This window comes from Brachyhypopomus gauderio, chromosome 5 (genome assembly GCF_052324685.1).
Source record: "Brachyhypopomus gauderio isolate BG-103 chromosome 5, BGAUD_0.2, whole genome shotgun sequence".
NCBI lineage: Eukaryota > Metazoa > Chordata > Actinopteri > Gymnotiformes > Hypopomidae > Brachyhypopomus > Brachyhypopomus gauderio.
The window spans coordinates 3,314,351-3,333,105 of NC_135215.1; the positions used below are offsets into that span (position 1 = coordinate 3,314,351).

Here is an 18,755-nt window from a genome sequence, read left to right on the forward strand (position 1 = left end):
ACTCATCCCCCATGAGAGAGGGTGAGGACCGTGACCCAAGAGAGCAGACTCAGCCCCCAGAGAGAGGGTGAGGACCGTGACCCAAGAGAGCAGGTAGAATCCCAGAGAAACCCACATTCCTGTCCCCACTTTCATGAAACGACGAAATCCACTTAAAGTGCTGGAGAAAAAAAAAAACAAAAACCTGATGGAACAAGAACTGCGGGTTCATGTTTTACGGTTCTGGGTGAACACTTTGCAAGGAGTGGAAACGGCGGGAGGAAACGACGGAGGTTAAGAGGGCTTAGAAAACAGCGGGAGGTCATATCTGCCAGCAGAAGGTCCGAGGGACGGCGTGGGAGACGTGAGCGCTGGCGGTGGGAGGGGTCGCTCACGGTCCCGTCATTACCTGAGTACGGAGGCCTAGGAGGGACAGGGGGACCCAACAGCTTCCCGAACGGCTCGGAGAGTGCGGTGTCAAGACTCCAGCTGCTCGGGGCAGGCTTGACCACTTTGCACACAGACAAAACATGCAGGACCAGTCAGTTTGCTCAGCTCAACACCTCGCCAATGCCACCCAGTCTAGTCAAGCTTCTAGACGTCTAGACGTCTCTCGCGTGGAATCATCACTGGGGCCCGCTTTCCGTTTGGGTGGCACATTCGTGATGGCTTTTCATTTTTAATTCCTTCCCTTCCTCACAATGTTTCCCCCCAAATCCCCCAAACCTTCACTAGGCAATTCAAATGAAGCAATTAAAACTTTCTTTCTTTATTTAATTCAACTAAATGAATTTACCAAGATTCAGAATGTGCAAAACCACGGTCACACTTTGACTGGTGCCCTCAAAAACCACAAACACATACAGTATGCATTCACAAATAAATATTTAGTCTGCTGCTGGAGAAAAGCCATCACCCTGGGGAACCCAGAAGCCGTTTCTGATCCCGGCAGGCAGCACACGCAGATTTCAGCGAGAAGATGAGCGGATGAGATGGTAGCGTCTGAAAAACACCACCCCCCCCCCCCCCCCCTCCCGCATTCCAACGCAGACGAAAGTGGTTCTGCGGTTCTGGGCCAGTCGGTGGGTGGCGGGTGTCGCACGACGAGGACAGCGAGAGGGCCCGGCTTCCGTCTATGCGGCGGGCCAGACGCCTCTCCGAATGTCTGACGGAGCGTCTGACCCCGGCGCGTGCGGGAGCGGACGCACGTGTGCGGAATGCAGCTCACCTTTGTCTAGAGCGGAGATGTTGGGGTCACTGCAGGGCAGAGGGGCGTCTCCTACCGGATGCGTAATGGTCCTCTGGAGAGAAAGCGCACGCATGCTTACACAGGAACTCTTTGGTCGTCTCACCGTTTTTCTCGTCAAGTCTTGCCAGCAAAATTGTCTTTAACTGCGGCAGAAACTGCTATTCAAGCCATTAAAGCTGTGTGTCAGTGCTGCTGACATGACTAGAATATCTGAGGGGGTGGGGGTCTATGTGTTTTTATCGGTGTGTCCACAGGGGATGTATTGTAAACGCAGGCCCGTCGCGATGGGGCAGGCAAACCAGGCAATTGCTTGGGGCCCCAAGCTGGCCTGGGGCCCCCAGACAACAACAGGTTAAGAATTAAATGCAGCGACAAACTGTGTGAGCCCCCCTTTACATTCTCAAAGTCATGAGCAATGACACTGTTCTCAGAATCCCCCTCAAGAGGCCCCTCCCACCAGCTGCTTAAGGCAGGCAGACACTGTCCTGGCAGACAGCCAAGTTTTAGACGCCGGCAAATATGAAACTTAACCATGAAGCGAATTTATACATCAGGAAGCCAAAAGAGAAAACAAAAGAAGAAAGAGGAACACAAAAAAACACAAGACAGTGGTAAGTGATGATTTACACTGGATAAATTAGGCCTACCTGTACAAATGGTGTAATTTAGCAGCAGGTAGGCTAAAAACAATATATACGTCCCGGCTAGTGTTGCCACCTGTCCCGGTTTTCACGTGCCTGTCCCGGTTTTCCCGGGCCATCCCGGTTTGTCCCGGTTTTTCTTCTTTTTAATACTCAGTCCCGGAAAAAATTAGGTTAGTTAAAACCACGATTCAGACTGTTTCTGCAGACTTTAAATCTGTTTTTTCTCGCTGTGTCCATTTTAAACCCCTCCGGTAACATTTTACGTTCGCACCCCCCCCCGCTCAACAACTTACGTTCGCCAACCCCCCCCCCCCCCCCCCCCCCGCTCAACAGATTACACTCGCCACCCTGTGTCAGTATGACAGTGTCCTTGTTTTTTGTCAGACCTAGGTGGCAACCCTAGTCCCGGGTAATCCCATACTTAGGTTGGGGGGGGGGGGGGGGGCGGTTGGTGTCTTTGCTTGGGGCCCCCAAATACCTTGAAACGGCACTGTGTAAACCAATTGTATGGAAAATTGTAGTCTATTAACTACATTATACCAAGTACTGGGAGACATAAAATATACTTACTTATGCATCCAGAGGTTTTTTTTTTTTTTTTTGCAGAATATTGTAATTACAGGTATGGGAACTGGATTTTGGGTGTTAACTTTTGTGTTGTATGTAGGGGTAAAGGCACTGGGGTAAAGAGTGCAGTGTGGGGTAGAGTGGGGTGGGGGTGAGGTGTGGGGTAGAGTGGGGTGGGGTGGGGGTGTGGGGTAGAGTGGGGTGGGGGTGAGGTGTGGGGTAGAGTGGGGTGGGGGTGTGGGGTAGAGTGGGGTGGGGGTGAGGTGTGGGGTAGAGTGGGGTGGGGGTGTGGGGTAGAGTGGGGTGGGGGTGAGGTGTGGGGTAGAGTGGGGTGGGGGTGTGGTGTGCAGGCCTGATAGTTTTCAGGCGCCACGCCGGAATTCCGGCGTACCGACATATACGCGAGAAAAAAAAAGGTTTGCTTAGTGCATGAGTTAAAGTTCTCCGTCACCACGATTTCCGTCATTTTAATTTGGGGGGGGGGGGGGGGGAATCCGTCAAATCATAATAATAAACCACATGCGCGCGCGTGCTATCTGTTTTGAGGATGAAATATGATCCTCTCACTGGCGCTCATCAGCGCTGGATGGATGACGGCGGTGTCATTTGATTGACTTGCGGGTCATCCCGCCTTCTGATTTTCGGACATTACGTAAAAAAGCTACCTCCCTCCTGCCTTAAGTCCAGTTTGTTTTGGTCAGTTTATGTTTTCAACTTGTTTGGTCGTGCCGAAGACATTATTGCTCCCGATTCAATCGACATAATCATCATACAGGTGGTCCACGAGTTACGATTTTCCGTGGTTACTACACATCTCGATAAAGCCTCGTTTGGACCCAAGTGGTTCTGCGTCGTAAACGGAATTTGGTGTTTGGTGTGCGCGGCATCAGGATAGGCCTTTAGCCTTAGTTAAATGAAGCTACGGATAAAGGTATTTGCCAAAAGGCTAGCTTTAGGATAGGATAACTGCGTATAGTACGTTATTTACGTACAGAATGTACGTATGTTCCGATTTACACCGAAAATCGATTTACGACGGATCGACGTCGTAACCCGGGGACCGCCTGTATTTCAGACATCGGAAGAACTTCAGAGGTAGATACAAGATAAATTCAGTATTTTATCTTTATTCTGATGAAGTTTAATTATAAGAAAGTGTTTTTTTTTGAGCCGGTACAGGTGGTCAGACGATCTGGTTCATCATGGCCGCCTTACGGCGTAAGGTGTAATACATGAACAAAAGCACAAAATGTATGTCCTAATAATCAAACACAAAATATTTATTAAATATTTTATATATTAAAACTAACTATAATCATAATACTTGTAATTATTTTAAACTTTATTTGCATAATTCTTTGAGTTGTCTGGTATCCTTTGATTTACTAACAGTAATGAATAAATAATTAATCATGCCTGTTTTTAACATATTGTGTCTAATTGTGTTAACAGAATCTTTAGGTTACAGCATTTTCTCAGAATATTAATAGAAATTTGTTTTTTTTTATTTCACCATAATGAGTTATTTATTAATAATTAATTTAAAGATTAAATTATTAAAAATTTAAAATATGGTACACTTCCACAACACCCCCCCCCCGCTCAAAGAAATGTCAGGCTCAGGAATTTTTCCCACTATCACCCCTGGGTGTGGGGGTAGCGGTGTGGGGTAGAGTGGTGTGGGGGTGTGGTGTGGGGTAGAGTGGTGTGGGGGTGTGGTGTGGGGTAGAGTGGGGTGGGGGTGTGGTGTGGGGTAGCGTGGGGTGGGGGTGTGGGGTACATGTTCTACCTGGGTGGGCTCCAGTGGGTTGGGGAAAACAGCACTACATGGTCTCTCCCTCGGGGACAGGCAAGAGTTCTCCCGGACATGTTTGTGTTTCTCAGACAACTGCGGTGAACCTGAGAACGGTGAAAAGGTGGAGGAGAAGGTGTTAGACAAGCAGACACACACACACACACACACACACACACACACACACACACACACACACACACACACACACACACACACACCTCCATCCTTTTTTCTCCCTCTTACTAAACAGTAAGCAGAGGAACAATATATCGCTCCCACACACACACACACACACACACACACACACACACACACAACACCCGCACCAAGCCCCCACTGAGGTGAGAATTGCACTGCGCTGCTGACAGATGGCTAGTTGGTGGCGAGACAGATTCCTGGACGGCTGGAGAGCCTCTGAGCTAGTCTGCAGGCTACGCTCTCTCCTCCGTCACCGGGGTAACGGACAGCTCTCTCCTGCTCGTGCATCTCGCCATGATAGCCATCAGGCCAGCAGTGCCCATAATTCCTCACAACACATTACGGGCGGGCTACGCCTGACGGAGGTCCCTGTGAAAACAGCCAGCTGGAGGTGGAGAGGCAGGGGAGAGGGGATTGCTGTCTCCCGTAAACGCCCCAGTATATTTCTATATTAAAGGTGAGTATTCACTAGAGAGCATATTGCTGAGAGGCTGAGAGAAGACAGATAAAGAGATGTTTGTGTGCGTAAATGTGTGTGTTCATGTAAGAAGTGTGGATGTGCACGTGTGAGGCTTGTGTGTGTGTGTGTGTGTGTGTGTGTGTGTGTGTGTGTGTGTGTATTCGAAGCCAGGAATGAGTGGCGTGACCTACATAAACGTGCTCTGTAAAAGCCTATAAACATCACCCTGAAGAAACAGCTCCTCACGTCTCCGGGGACACACTGAGGCACTGTCCTCACCTCTGGCGCTGGAGGGGGCGGAGCTTGTCACGTTGGGAGAGGCCGAGTGGTTGGAGCTGAGGCTCGAGGTAGATGGGCTGGGCTGAGGGCAGAGAGGGAGGGGCACAAAAATCACACACCCCCACAATGACTCACAAACAGTCCTCCACACCCCAGGACCAGGGGCTGATGAACAAGGGTCTTGCTTGCAAACAAGGTCTGAGGTGAAAGTTTTTTGTTTTTTTCCCCCTAAAAGACCATACCTGCGAGTAAGACAGAGGGATTGAGAACGAGTGTGAGAGTGAAAGAAAGAGCAACAGAGATGAAAACAGCGTAAGAGCAATTAAGAGACGGATACCAAAAAGAAGAAACAGAAGAGGTGAAGGGGAGATTAGGGGAGTGGATGAAAGAGACTGATTGGGTGGAGAGAGAGTGAGAAAGAGAGAGAGAGACGTAAGAGGAGGTGTAAGAAAGGAAGATGTGGCAGGCTGATACAGACCGAGAGCTTGCCTGAGCCTGTGTGCGTGTGTGTGTGTGAAAGCTGTCAGCTAGGCTTTCCACACTGGGCAGAAGCACTCACCTGCATGTTGAAGACTTCATCGGAGCTCTCTGACTGACCCGTGATGTTGCTTACTTCATTGGAGGCTTGTGACGACAGCGAGGATGAGGAGTAGCGGTTTGCTGCCGGATAGCTGAGCGGACTGTGACGCCCCCCACCACACACACACACACACACACACACACAAAATCAGAATTCACCTACCATATGGCATTTTTATTTAAAGGAAAGCTGTGAAGTAGTAAAACGTGCACATGGGGGGGGCGGCCATCGCGGCTTGGCACTCGATAAAAATTGTGCCAACACACAGTGCTAACACTGACAGGTTTGCAGCTCAATATGTGTAAAAGGACACAAATATGGTGCAATCAACTCCTGGCTCTGCCGTATGTGGTAATCACCAGACTCCCACGCACGGAGACGCCCCGTCCCCACGTCCCCACGACCCCTCTAACTGGCAGAGGCCGTTTAACTGGGGGGGGGGGGGTCTCGACCTCGTGGACACGCACGTCTTGGAGACACTCACCTGTGGCGGGCCACCACTCGACCTCCGTCCGGAAACATTATGTTGGGCACGGAGTTGCGTCCGGTGCGGGGGCTCCCGTTGGTGAAGTGGAGAGGGCTGGCCCGCACATAGGCAGGAAACTCCTGCCCCACAGGAAGGACAACCACACAAACGGCGTTCAGTACACGACAGAAGAGATGACCGTAGTGGAGGCTCTTGTGGGAGGTTGCGACTGTTTTGTGAAACCTACCTGGATCCCCAGACTGGACTTCATGAGGTGGAACTGATCCACCAGTTTCTTATGCAGCGGACGCATGTCCTGAGGGACGAACTTGTCGTGGACGGCCAGGCCAAACTCCAATATGTGTGCCTGAGTGAACGAGTGTCCCACAGAGAGAGCAAAACGGTGCAGGTGCCTTAAACTTTATAGGCAATTAGAGCAATCAACTGGCAATGTGTACATAATCAAACAAGCGCTTGGTTGTTTCATTATGCTGTTGACACTCATCGCTGGTTCATTGAGCACATATTGCTTGGATTATAGTATTATGTATTGGGGTTTGGAGCCATAAAGGCAAACCAGAACAGCACCAGTGATGTCAGAAAGAACGCCCACAAAGTTTTCTTAAACCCAATTTCTCTCCCCTCCTTCTATTGTTCACACATGCATAGGTTAAAAAGGAGCAAAATGACACAGGAATAAGAAACTTAAAAAATATTACATGAATTGTAATTACTTGAATTGTGCATGGGCTTGGTGTGTTAAATGTTCCAACACTGACCTGTTCAAACATGAGTTCTCTGAGGCGTCCGATTTTATCCCCATCCTCTGGGTGATTCATCATATAGTCTTTCACAAAGAACGCCTGAAGAACACACACACACACACACACACACACACACACACACACACACACACACACACACACACACACACACACACACACACACACACACACACACACACACACACAAATCAACAAACATGTTCACGCAAACACAAATCATCTTCTACAATGCAACTAACTTCACACGTAAACCACCAAGAGATTGCTAGAGAAAAACGACATGCTTCGCCTTGCAATTTGGCCCTGTGATCCAAGTCAGCGGTGAAGCAAACTCCTTCAAGGCGCGCCAGAGCCGTTCGACAGGCAGAAAGGAGCGGGGGGAGATGTGGAGGTGGGAGGAGGTGCCGTCGGGATCAGGGCCGTCCTTCCACATCTTCAGAGTGGGGGGGGGGACGCGCCGGTCCACCGTCTCCCCCGAGCGTGGCCGCCTCAGTATCTCCAAAGAGCCAGAGAGGAACGTCCACAGGAGACAACCACGTTCTCTTGCTTCAAAGAGCCGTGTGGGATTGACTGGAGTCCCACGCTGAGCAGCGTATGTTCTGTCCATGTCGAATATCACTCATAGTGACTGCATTTCAAATGCTACGGTGTCCTTTAGTACATCTTAACAACGAGCACATGAACGAGCACTCATTAGTCTGGTTTCCCAAGCAACTAATACGCCCAGTGGTATACTAAGACAGATTTTCTTTATAGAGAATCAAAATTACCATATTAATTAAGTCAAAATGCACAGCATATTCCGTGCCTGGAAAATGTTGAATTATGAATCAATGCATTTCAAATCAACACGTCTATGAAACGGTCTGCAATTATCTGCCATGAGTTTGCTACGTTTTGGTTAGACAGACGGTTTGTACAGGTTGATGTGCTGGAAAATCAGAAATGATTCAATATCTTGATTTAGCATCTTTGAGCAATACTAAATAATTTGACACTAAAATGATCCATTTGTGCATACTGAAAGAGAAAGTCTCTGTCAGGGGAGACTAGGAACCATTAGTGAGAGTCAATTAAAACTGAGAGCTTCGCAAATGAGAGTAGAAAAATAGATTTTCCTTAAGGGCTGAACCTAAATAGCAGCAATAAATCTAAATATTAATGCCCAAAGTTGGCCTATTCAGTAACAAGTCGCCCGGTGCTGTTATTTATTAGAGTCTGAATATATAGAGGGCACCTGATAGCAGCCTGAGTGTGTGTGTGTGTGTGTGTGTGTGTGTGTGTGTGTGTGTGTGTGTCCCAAACTGAATCATCCCTTTGGCCAGCCAGGCCAAGCTGTGTAAGCCTAGAAGGCACATGCACATAAATGCCTGTAAGGTCTCTTAGACTTCCCCCAAACCCGAACACTCTTCCCCCCCACATACACAGTTCAGCCAACCCCCTTGATGACACACTTCCTAAGGCAATCACAGTGAACGCTGCAGGTGCATTAAAACGTGGTTGCTATGCAACTGACTACCATTTGCTCTTGGGAGAGGCGTCGGCCTGACCCGGCACCAGCTCACAAGGCCTTCCACACAATCGCAGATTCCCACAGAGTTTTTAGGCCTCTAAATAAAAAAGGCTTTTAAGGTGACAGCCTCCGCTTCCATTTCCCTACTCCACGCCGTGAGTCCAGGAAGCCAAAAAGGAGGAGACCCGCCACTGACCCGTCACTGAACTGGGCCATGCTGGAATTAAAGCTGGATTCTGGGAGCTCCACACTTTAAGAACTTGTTCTGTCAGAGTGGGCGTTCTGGACCACACTGGGGCGACTGGAAAAAAAGCCGCTAATGAAACACTGATGAGACATCTCGTGTTCTCCACTAGTCAAGACTCCAGGATTTCTGCTGCTTCTGAATTTCGTTTCATGTTCAAGATAATTTGTCACTGTGACAGTTTGTGTGTTTCACGAGGGGCCACTGGAGGCTGGATTTTCCTTTCATCTGATTGGTCCACACAAGGGCCGGGAAACAAACAAAGGAAAGAAATGTGGATGATTTTGGGGTGGGGGTGGGGTGTCCAGGTGTGGGGCGTCCAGCGAGGCACGGCATGCACAGAAGAGACGAACGCGCCCTTTGAAAACAGTTAGACAAGGTCGCCTCGGTCTGAACGAAAAAAAATATGCGTACATCGCGAATTCTGCCTAAACTAGTACACTACAGAGTGGCGTGTTTGGGCGGGAGTTATATATAGAACACGCTAGCGCTTTTTGGCTTGCCTGCTTCTGTCATGCTAGCCCGGGACCATCTGCAGACAGGCACTAATTAGGATCTTTTCTAACACACACAAGCTTTAGTAACTAGTGAGCCCAGACCTCCCCACTACAGACTAAGATGAAACCTGACTCTGTAATTACAGCTCCCTGCAACGCATAATCTCCGATAGACAAACCACACCGCCCGTCATTTCTGACGAGGGAGTACGGCGGTGGGTTGTACACGGCGGTGGGTTGTACCTCCTGGTAGCGGGCGAGGCCTCCGTTGACGGCGGCGTCGATGACGCCGTTGAGGCACATGGTCAGGGGGTTGATGTTAGACATCTGCCGGGTCTGGCACTGGGCGATGAGGGTCCGTAGCTGCAGGTTCTTGTTCTCCAGAACCTCGATGGCGTTCTCCAGCGGACTCACCTCCACCTGCGACACAGGGCGCACGCGTCGGTCACTCGCACGCGAACGGACCCGGCCCGCATGGCCAATGCCGATCTGTAGTGGTCCGGTGGATGAAGGAAGGGTCTCTTCACCAGTTCACGCTTCTCCACCTCGAACCAGCGGGAGATCCCCGGAAGGCTCTGAACCAGGGTCAGCGTGGTCCTCTCCACCCACAGACTCTGCGAAAGAAAATTGACACACATTGATAGGACCACAGCTCCGACGTCTCTGCCCGGGTGCACCATAAACAGCCAACAATTCTGACGGTCCTACACGCGGCCCGCGCTCAGAAACACAATCACGTCAGGCCCCTGCGCATTCATTACGGCGCCCTGCCCGACAGCTGCTATTAAAGGCCTCCGTTTATTGAAAGCCATTTGTACTGGACTGAGGACTGGACCAAGCCGTGACCTGACAGTCCATTCAATCTGTGCACAGGTTGTGCAGACCACAAGCTGATGCCCCTGGCTGCAGCTCCCTGGATCTGGGCCCAACACCCTAACCAGATCACTTCTGGTGTAAATCCAGACCCGTTCGCTTCAGAGCACCGGACTGAAGGTTCTAACACCCCTGCCCCGCCCCCACTCCTTGTTTGCATGGAGACGTTTTAAGGCCGATATAGTCGCCCCTATATCGATATCGCCACCTCAGACACACTGTTCTCAGAACCGACGTTCATGGTTTATTCAGTCTTTCTTCCCCACATAATAAAATCTCATGTCCAGGAGTTTTACTGTGGGCGCTGTTCCCAGGGGGCGTGGGTTTGGTGTAGCTACTGCACACACGGCAGGCAACAGGGGGGAGCTTACGAGAGAACTAGGCAACATGAAAATGAGATTCAAAACAACGTCTCTTTCCAATATAAACTTATCATCTAAATATCATCTTAGCTTAAGATTGCGTCTTAATGAGATTTTTTGCTGATATTACTCCTTGGTAAGTGAGACGGAGCGAAACATACCTTTGGTGTCTGGGAAAATGCAATATCTGATGGGCTAAGCTGTTTATTTCTAACCCCATACCCACCAGAGGCCAGAGGAAATCTAACCCCTGTGGTAGATATGATCCACGTTTTGGATGTGATTTTCTGGGCTGGATATTGAGTGAGAGAGGGGGGAAATGATATTTGGAATGAGCTGGTCTCCTGGCCCCTAAAACTTTAATTAGCCTCACCGGGTGGAAAGTGAATAATGCAACACATGAGAGCACACCTGAGCTCGGCACACCTCCACCACACACACCTAGCAAGAATACCCAAATCATACACAGACAGGCTGGAACAGAAATATCAGAGATGAAAACTGAGCAACACGGTGACGGAGACAGCAGACAGATCACTGACGACCAAAGGATCCGAGACCAGCTCACCTTAAACTCGTTCTCCTTGTCTTTGGAGCCCTTGTGGAAGGGCCGGTCGTAGCGGAACCTCCAGATGTGATTGACCTTGTAGTAGCTCTTGATGTTGTCCGGGACGCCGTCCCTCTGGAGGACGTCCTGGCTGTCTGGGATCGGCGTCACCGCGTAGATCTGCAGGTCTGGGGAAGCACTGGTCAAGGAGTGTCCTGCAGACGCGGTCACGCCAACGTGACGCCAACGTCCCGCTCCGAGTCAACGTTCCTACGTTACACTTCGCGCACGCGAATAAACGTGCACGTTACAAGCTCAAATTAATCCGATTCAGCAGGACGGTGCTCGTGAGGGAATTACATCTTAGTCCTACTGAGATTTACTTAAGTTATACAAAAATAAATAGATTCATTCATTTAAATGGGCATGTCTACTCACACAGAACATGGGCTTATTCACTCATCATTATCAAGCAATTATCCAGCAATTATGTACCGACACTGATATGCTGCAGCCATTTTCATGCACCTTCAGAGCATTTAATGCAAACCATTTATACAGTCGAAATGCAGCTGCTGCCCACACGTTACAGCTGCAAAAACGCTCCACTTCCATTCCAAAAATAGCCCATTACTACCCAAAGGTTGGTTGGTAGTGCACGCACACACCATTAGCAGTTCCAGGGATTTATAAATGGGGGTGCGGAAAGACCGTAAAGACAACAAGACAAATCAAATTGGCGTACGGTTGCTTCACCAGACCATGAGCTGTATGTAGTTCGAGTGCAAGTGCACGTTCAGTCAGACTTCTGAGTCTGTAGTGCAAAATATTTCGTTTGGTCTCGTTATCAGTGGGCGACGTATTGCATCAGCAGGCCACGGTGTTATAAGGTCCTCCAACCAGAAGGGGGGAGTGTGGGGGTTCACAGCAGGATGCCTGCACCTCCCCACAGCCCGTCAACTAGTTCAATTCCATTTTTAATGTTATTTAAAAGAGAGGCTGATTTGTGTGTGCATGTATTTAATGAGTTTGGTGCGTCTCCTTTAGTTTATTAGCGTTCGTTACTCCCTCCCCATTTCCCCCTACCAATTAATTTCAGCTGTGCTTGTGGTCTGACCGCACAAATAACCGCAAATAACACGCGCCGGAGCCACAATGTGTTTTGTGCGAAGTCCACGTGATTATAAAAAATAGATAACCCCATACATTCATTATAGAAAACCCATCTGAAAGAGAGAAACAAAATGCTACACGCAGCTAAACGCAGCATTTAAAAAGATCGGCAGAACTGCGCAAAACACTATTTAGTCAGTTTGTACAGTAACCGCAACTATCAAAATAGCTAAACTAAAGCCATTTCGTTTAAAAAGCGTGTGACCTGTAAGTAAAACCTCTGCTAGACGAGCCAACAACCTCAGCTAAATAACAGCGTACATGCAAGTGTAGGACTCAAGCTGTTGCCTTCTTGATGAGCATTTACTGAACGCACATCACACCTTTTTTTCCGTGGGGTGTCTGTGAAGGTTTTTTTTTCTTCTTTCCTTTCTAAAGGCTCATTATCTAGCACTGTCAGACCTACAAAGGGACAGAATAGTGTTGCAATATTACATATGACCATGTCAAATCTGGGAGGCAAATGTCATAAAATAAGGGTTTTATTCAAATATTCTGCTCCTAGTCTTGAGCTGAGTCAGGAATCCAAATCACTGACTCAAATCCCTAGCTATGGACAATCCTATGCTGGGACAACCATGTGCTCTGTTTTTGTTGAGGACTTTGTTGAGCAAGATGGGAGTTTTTTGCTAAATTTGCTTTGCTCTGCTGACATCTGCATGTAACGCCATACAACCGTCTCACAGATGAGTGGGTGGAACCAGTTTAATCAACCAATCACATGAGACAAAGGTTTTGGCGCGGCACCCAGGGCGACCAATAAGATTCCAAGGTAGTCAGTGCCAAGCCCCTGCCTCACCTCTGCGTACACTACCGATGCGTCTTTACAGTGAAACTCAACAGGCGAATTCCCTCCTGCATGGCGATAAAACACCGTGCACTCCCAGATGAGTGGGTGGAACCAGTTTAATCAACCAATCACACGAGACAAAGGTTTGGCGCTGCAACCAGAGTGACCAATCCGCACCCTCACAGCGAGCGTATGTACGCAGCGTAGATCTCCCAACCAGGAATATGAATGGCTGTCCAAGAAGGCTGCTGAATAATCACTAGTGAGGATAACAAAGAGCCACGCTAATGCAGTTTGACCACTCCCGTCCACTCTAATTGCAGTCGGGAGAAGGCACCCACACGCTTCCCCGTCCCCACCAGCACACGCCCCCCAGCCTCGCCGGTCGCAAACGCACTGGATCGATTGCCCATGAACTGCAGGCATTTACAGCGGCCTACTCTGGGCCCTCTGACGGCACATTAAAAAACACACAAAAAAAAAACGACTCGCGCTCATCAGAGGTGCCGTCCAGACTGGCGCGGAGAGCTGTGGACGCAGCAGACGCCTCGTCTGTGATTAAGCGTATGGAGCCCAGACACCGGTGAGATCACGCAAACTGCTGAGCATCTGGCCTGGGCAGTCAGGTGTTCCACTAATAAGGAATAGAGGGAGCTCATTTGGGGTATTGATCATCACCGTTCTCCTACGTAGGCACACGTGTGTGTGTGTGTGTGTGTGTGTTGTGTGTGTGTGTGTGTGTGTGTGTGTGAGAGAGATCGAGCACGTGTGCACCTGTGCACGTGTGCCTGATTTTATGTTTACGTGTGCACAGCTCAAAAATAGTGAGTGTTTGTGTGCCGGATATTGTGTGTGTGTGTGTGTGTGTGTGTGTGGGCGAAGCAGAGAGGATACACTGCGCCTCAGCCTGGTAGATGCTCTGGTCGGGCTGGTTGGCGTGCTGCATGGTGATGGCGTGTGGGAATTCATTGAGCATGCGCTGCTGAAAGGCCTCCAAGCGCTCATAGTCATGACCACGACACACAAACTCCTTATTCTGCACACACACACGCACACACACACACACACACACACTAATCAAGCATACACTGTGGGTAACAGTGCCATCAAGTGGATTCTGAAGAAACAGTATAGTGAACATTTAGTGAACAGCATAGTAAGGCCAATAAATCAATTTGCAATAGATCTGGTGCACTCAGATTTTGCATGTAAGGTGTTAAGATGGTTGTCACTCACCCTTAAGAAAAAAGGGAACTTCTTCCCATAAAACCCCACTCTGAAGAACTCGGGCTCCAGTCTCTGTTGGTCCATAATTTTATCATATAGCGATGCCTCCATCATCTTGCGATTCATTTTAGGGAAGAAAGATTTGACAAACAATATTAATTACAACCAGTGTCCCTAAAATGTTGTTATTATGACATGAACACACGTCTGTGCAGATCTGAGTAAAATGATCTGCACGTGGAGACATCGTTTCACGTGAGACACACCCTCATTTTGCTCAGGTTGCGGTAATCGTAGTAAGCCTCATATTGATCCGCCAGCTCTCTACACAGCAGGATACCATTCTCCCAGCACTGCGGACAAGAAAGACCAGGCAGATGTCACAAACGTGCACTCGCAGTTACCCTAACGTCCACCGGGGGGCAGTATGTGATCAACAAACAAAATTTGTTTGGCGTGAAAGCTTCCTTAATGGAAGCAAAGCGCTTCGCAATGATGCTAATTAAACGGAAGGTTTTCTCCCCCGCTGCTTCCTATCCCTCATCAATGGCACTCACAGATGGCGGTGCGGGGAATACGCGACAGACTAGACAGTTCGTGGGGGGAAAAATCAGATTTTATTTTCATTCAAGACGCCGCTGATGAGCGTCGGCTGATTATAAAACGTTGTTTTGATGGGGATCTAATGGAACGACGATCTCCAGCTGATATGTTGATCAGTAGGAGATGACGTGAAGATGATGAGATGCACATGTTTCTGTGCAACAGGGAGATTTTTTAGGGACCACCTCGGGATCGACGAAAGAGAACATGGGAAGGAAGAAGAGAGGGAGAGAGAGAAAAGGCAGAGATGTTGGGGTTGGTCCGTCAGGGAGGAGGTGTCTGGCACCTTGCCACGGTCAAAGTTCTGGATGATGGTGAGGTGTAGCTGCTCTTTTCTCTGCCACTCGCTCTGCATGGGGTAAGTCAGGAACTCTCGCAGTGGCCGTTCTGACCACTCCAGCAGCTCGTCGTACAGCATCAGTGTGTAAGAGGCCTCTACACACACACACACACACACACACACACACACACACACACACACACACACAGAGTCAGGACAACACATTGAACATCCCTTGTGCTTTATGTGCTCTAGTGCCATCCTGACCCTGCCCACTCCGCCCCCACTCTGATCCAACTCCGCCCCCACCCTGATCCAACTCCACCCCACCCTGATCCAACTCCGCCCCCCACCCTGATCCAACTCCGCCCCCACCCTGATCCAACTCCGCCCCCACCCTGATCCAACTCCGCCCCCACCCTGATCCAACTCCGCCCCCACCCTGATCCAACTCCGCCCCCACCCTGATCCAACTCCGCCCCCACCCTGATCCAACTCCGCCCCCACAGGCATCCACCCTCTCTCCTCATTACCTGTGTAGTTCTGCGCTTTCAGGTGCAGGTCATACAGCTTATGGATGTAACGGATGTACATCTCCTCCTTATTTAACTCCATCTTATAGAAGTTCTGCAGAGAGAGAGAGAGAGGGGGGGGCAGTGGGAGGGAGATAGAGAGGGAGAGAGAGAGTGAGGGGTGATGGTGAGAGAATGAGAGAGAGAGAATGGGAGAGTGAGAGGGAGTGATAGAGAGAGAGAGAGAGGGAGGGAGGGGAGAACATAGGAGAGAGGGGTAGGGGGAGAGAGAGAGGGAGGGAGAACATAGGAGAGAGGGGGTAGGGGGAGAGAGAGAGGGAGAGAGAGAGGGAGAGAGAGAGGGGTAGGGGGAGAGAGAGAGGGAGAGAGAGAGGGGTAGGGAGAGAGGTAGGGGAGAGAGAGAGGGAGAGAGAGAGGGGTAGGGAGAGAGGTAGGGGGAGAGAGAGAGGGGTAGGGAGAGAGGTAGGGGGAGAGAGAGAGGGAGAGAGAGAGGGGTAGGGAGAGAGAGAGAGAGAGGGGTAGGGAAAGAGAGAGAGGGAGCGAGAGAGAGAGCGGGAGAGAGACAGAGGACAGAGAGAGTGAGGGGTGATGGTGAGAGAGAGAGAATGGGAGAGAGAGGGGTAGGGAGAGAGAGAGGGGTAGGGAGAGAGAGAGGGAGAGAGAGAGGGGTAGGGAGAGAGAGAGGGGTAGGGAGAGAGAGAGGGAGAGAGAGGGGGGTAGGGAGAGAGAGAGAGAGGGAGAGAGAGAGAGAGAGAGGGAGAGAGAGAGGGGTAGGGAGAGAGAGAGAGGGAGAGAGAGGGGGGTAGGGAGAGAGAGAGAGGGAGAGAGAGAGGGGTAGGGAAAGAGAGAGAGGGAGAGAGAGAGAGGTAGGGAAAGAGAGAGAGGGAGAGAGAGAGGGGTAGGGAGAGAGAGAGAGGGGTAGGGAGAGAGAGAGAGAGGGAGAGAGAGAGAGAGAGAGAGAGAGAGAGAGAGAGGGAGAGAGAGAGAGAGAGAGAGAGAGAGAGGGGGTAGGGAGAGAGAGAGAGGGAGAGAGAGAGAGGGGTAGGGAGAGAGAGAGAGAGGGAGAGAGAGAGGGGTAGGGAAAGAGAGAGAGGGAGAGAGGGAGAGGTAGGGAAAGAGAGAGAGGGAGAGAGAGAGGGGTAGGGAGAGAGAGAGAGGGAGAGAGAGAGAGAGGGAGAGAGAGAGAGGGGTAGGGAGAGAGAGAGAGGTAGGGAAAGAGAGAGAGGGAGAGAGAGAGAGAGAGAGAGAGAGAGGGGTAGGGAGAGAGGCCAAGCACCAGCATCAAGTATTTTTCTGCTTTGGAAATTAATGAGGCCCAAGTCGTCCACCCACGTACCCCGGGTGCTTGTGGGTACTTGTTGTGCTGGTTGCTATGGATTCCAGCATGCGGTGACTTAAGCAAATGAAGAGATGGAGCATGAGGAGGCTGGGGAAAAGTGTCTCACACACACACACACACACACACACACACACACACACACACACACACACACACACACACACACACACACACACACACACACACACACACACACACACACACACACACACACACCCTTCTCCTCACAACCCAGAGAGGCTGTGAACTGACTAACAGAGGGATGATTGAGGAATAAGAAGTGGTACTCCTGTTGGGCTGAAGTCAGTTCAGTTCAATTAGCCCCGCGTTGTTTAGCCCCTGGTGGACCACAGCGGTACTACACCACCCGTGTACCTATGGGAGTGGGCTGCTGCAGACAGGGCTGCGTCCTGGGGCTGCTTCACCCACCGCGGTGCTTCTGTAGACCAGTTCCAGCCGGTTCTGTTATTCCAGCACGCCTCAGTAGGACGGCGGAGATGGGGACTGTATTAATGCTGACGTGGAGTGCACCATAACAAGCTCACCAGCAGACTGACGGTGCAGCCGATCTTCTTGCCGTCCACTTCCCCGAGCTTCATACAGTCCCTGGAGAAGATACGCGAGAACGTTACAGTTTTTCGGTGAGAACATCTCACTGTGCGCCTGTGTGTGGGTGGGCGGGCACGTGGGCGGGCCTGTGTGTGTGTGGGGGGCGGGCCCGTGCGTGTGGGGGCGGGCCCGTGCGTGCGCCGGGGTCTCACCTGTAGTCAAGCAGTCTTTCCATCAAACGTGTTACTGTGGCAATGAGCGATATTCCACTTTCTCTCCATGTTTCCCTCTCTATCTTCTTTAGAAGACTGACACACACACACACACACGGACACACACACGGACACACACCCACAGAGGGTAATTTATAAACATCACCTTTTCCTGAAATCCTCACACACACCCCTTACCCATGAACACAGTGACCAGTGCACACCACACACACTCCTACCCACGAACACAGCGAGTGGTGGCGCTTACCTGGGGTACGGACCGAAAAGAGGAATTCTAGTCCAGGAGAGCAGAGACGAAACAAAGTCATATTAATAGATTAATGTCTACAGTACTCACTCATACAGGTTAGCAGACAGTTAGTACCCAAGGACATGCAGACGGGAGGCATGTGCTGACATTCTCTGCTGATAAAGCAGTGATTCAAAGCCCTTTACTGAGGGTGAAGGAGCAGGACTGATCAGACAGAGGCATGTCCGGCCACCAGGACACACACACACACACACACACACACACACACACACACACACACACACACACACACACACCCACACACACACAGCTGAACACATGCAGGACAAGTGACTCTCCACAGCCAGATGTCCACTGGGGAAACTACAGACACGAAACACCTCTGGTCAGCCCTCTACCCAAACTGAAAGCAACACACACACAGGCAGCTTGCCGGCGACACACACACAGCTTGGACACCGATGGCAGCAAACCTGATCACACAAGGCCAAGACGACTAACAAATCTAGCACAAGAACGGGTAACGGTGCGAATCGGCATGACAGCAAGTGTGCCGACATCCCCGTGAAACACTTTTGAAGGTTTCCACGCTTATAATCAACGTTTTCACTCACATGCTGTTGAAGAGCTCTCGGTACGTCTCATCCCCTTTCCCCTCCGACATCAGACTGTCGAGCTTGTCTATGAGTTTCGCTTCCACCTAAAGCGAACGTCACAACCCGTTAACCTGTCCGGGACAG

The 18,755-nt window shown here is 50.2% G+C and overlaps 1 protein-coding gene across 1 annotated transcript in view; it reads right to left on the reverse strand.

Moving 5' to 3' along the window:
* Positions 1-18,755, reverse strand: part of LOC143513742 (dedicator of cytokinesis protein 4-like) — a 36,362-nt gene that overhangs the window by 5,299 nt on the left and 12,308 nt on the right. Inside the window, exons 2-21 of the mRNA XM_077004478.1 lie at positions 18,630-18,715; positions 18,013-18,039; positions 17,745-17,840; positions 17,529-17,589; positions 15,645-15,738; positions 15,118-15,266; positions 14,495-14,581; positions 14,238-14,342; positions 13,896-14,037; positions 11,060-11,226; positions 9,784-9,870; positions 9,500-9,676; positions 6,997-7,080; positions 6,465-6,584; positions 6,236-6,357; positions 5,731-5,851; positions 5,172-5,253; positions 4,229-4,338; positions 1,208-1,280; positions 389-490 (exon numbers count right to left, since the gene is read on the reverse strand). Of these exons, the coding sequence (XP_076860593.1) occupies positions 389-490; positions 1,208-1,280; positions 4,229-4,338; positions 5,172-5,253; positions 5,731-5,851; positions 6,236-6,357; positions 6,465-6,584; positions 6,997-7,080; positions 9,500-9,676; positions 9,784-9,870; positions 11,060-11,226; positions 13,896-14,037; positions 14,238-14,342; positions 14,495-14,581; positions 15,118-15,266; positions 15,645-15,738; positions 17,529-17,589; positions 17,745-17,840; positions 18,013-18,039; positions 18,630-18,715 (2,092 nt within the window). The remainder of the gene's footprint in view (positions 1-388; positions 491-1,207; positions 1,281-4,228; positions 4,339-5,171; positions 5,254-5,730; positions 5,852-6,235; positions 6,358-6,464; positions 6,585-6,996; positions 7,081-9,499; positions 9,677-9,783; positions 9,871-11,059; positions 11,227-13,895; positions 14,038-14,237; positions 14,343-14,494; positions 14,582-15,117; positions 15,267-15,644; positions 15,739-17,528; positions 17,590-17,744; positions 17,841-18,012; positions 18,040-18,629; positions 18,716-18,755) is intronic.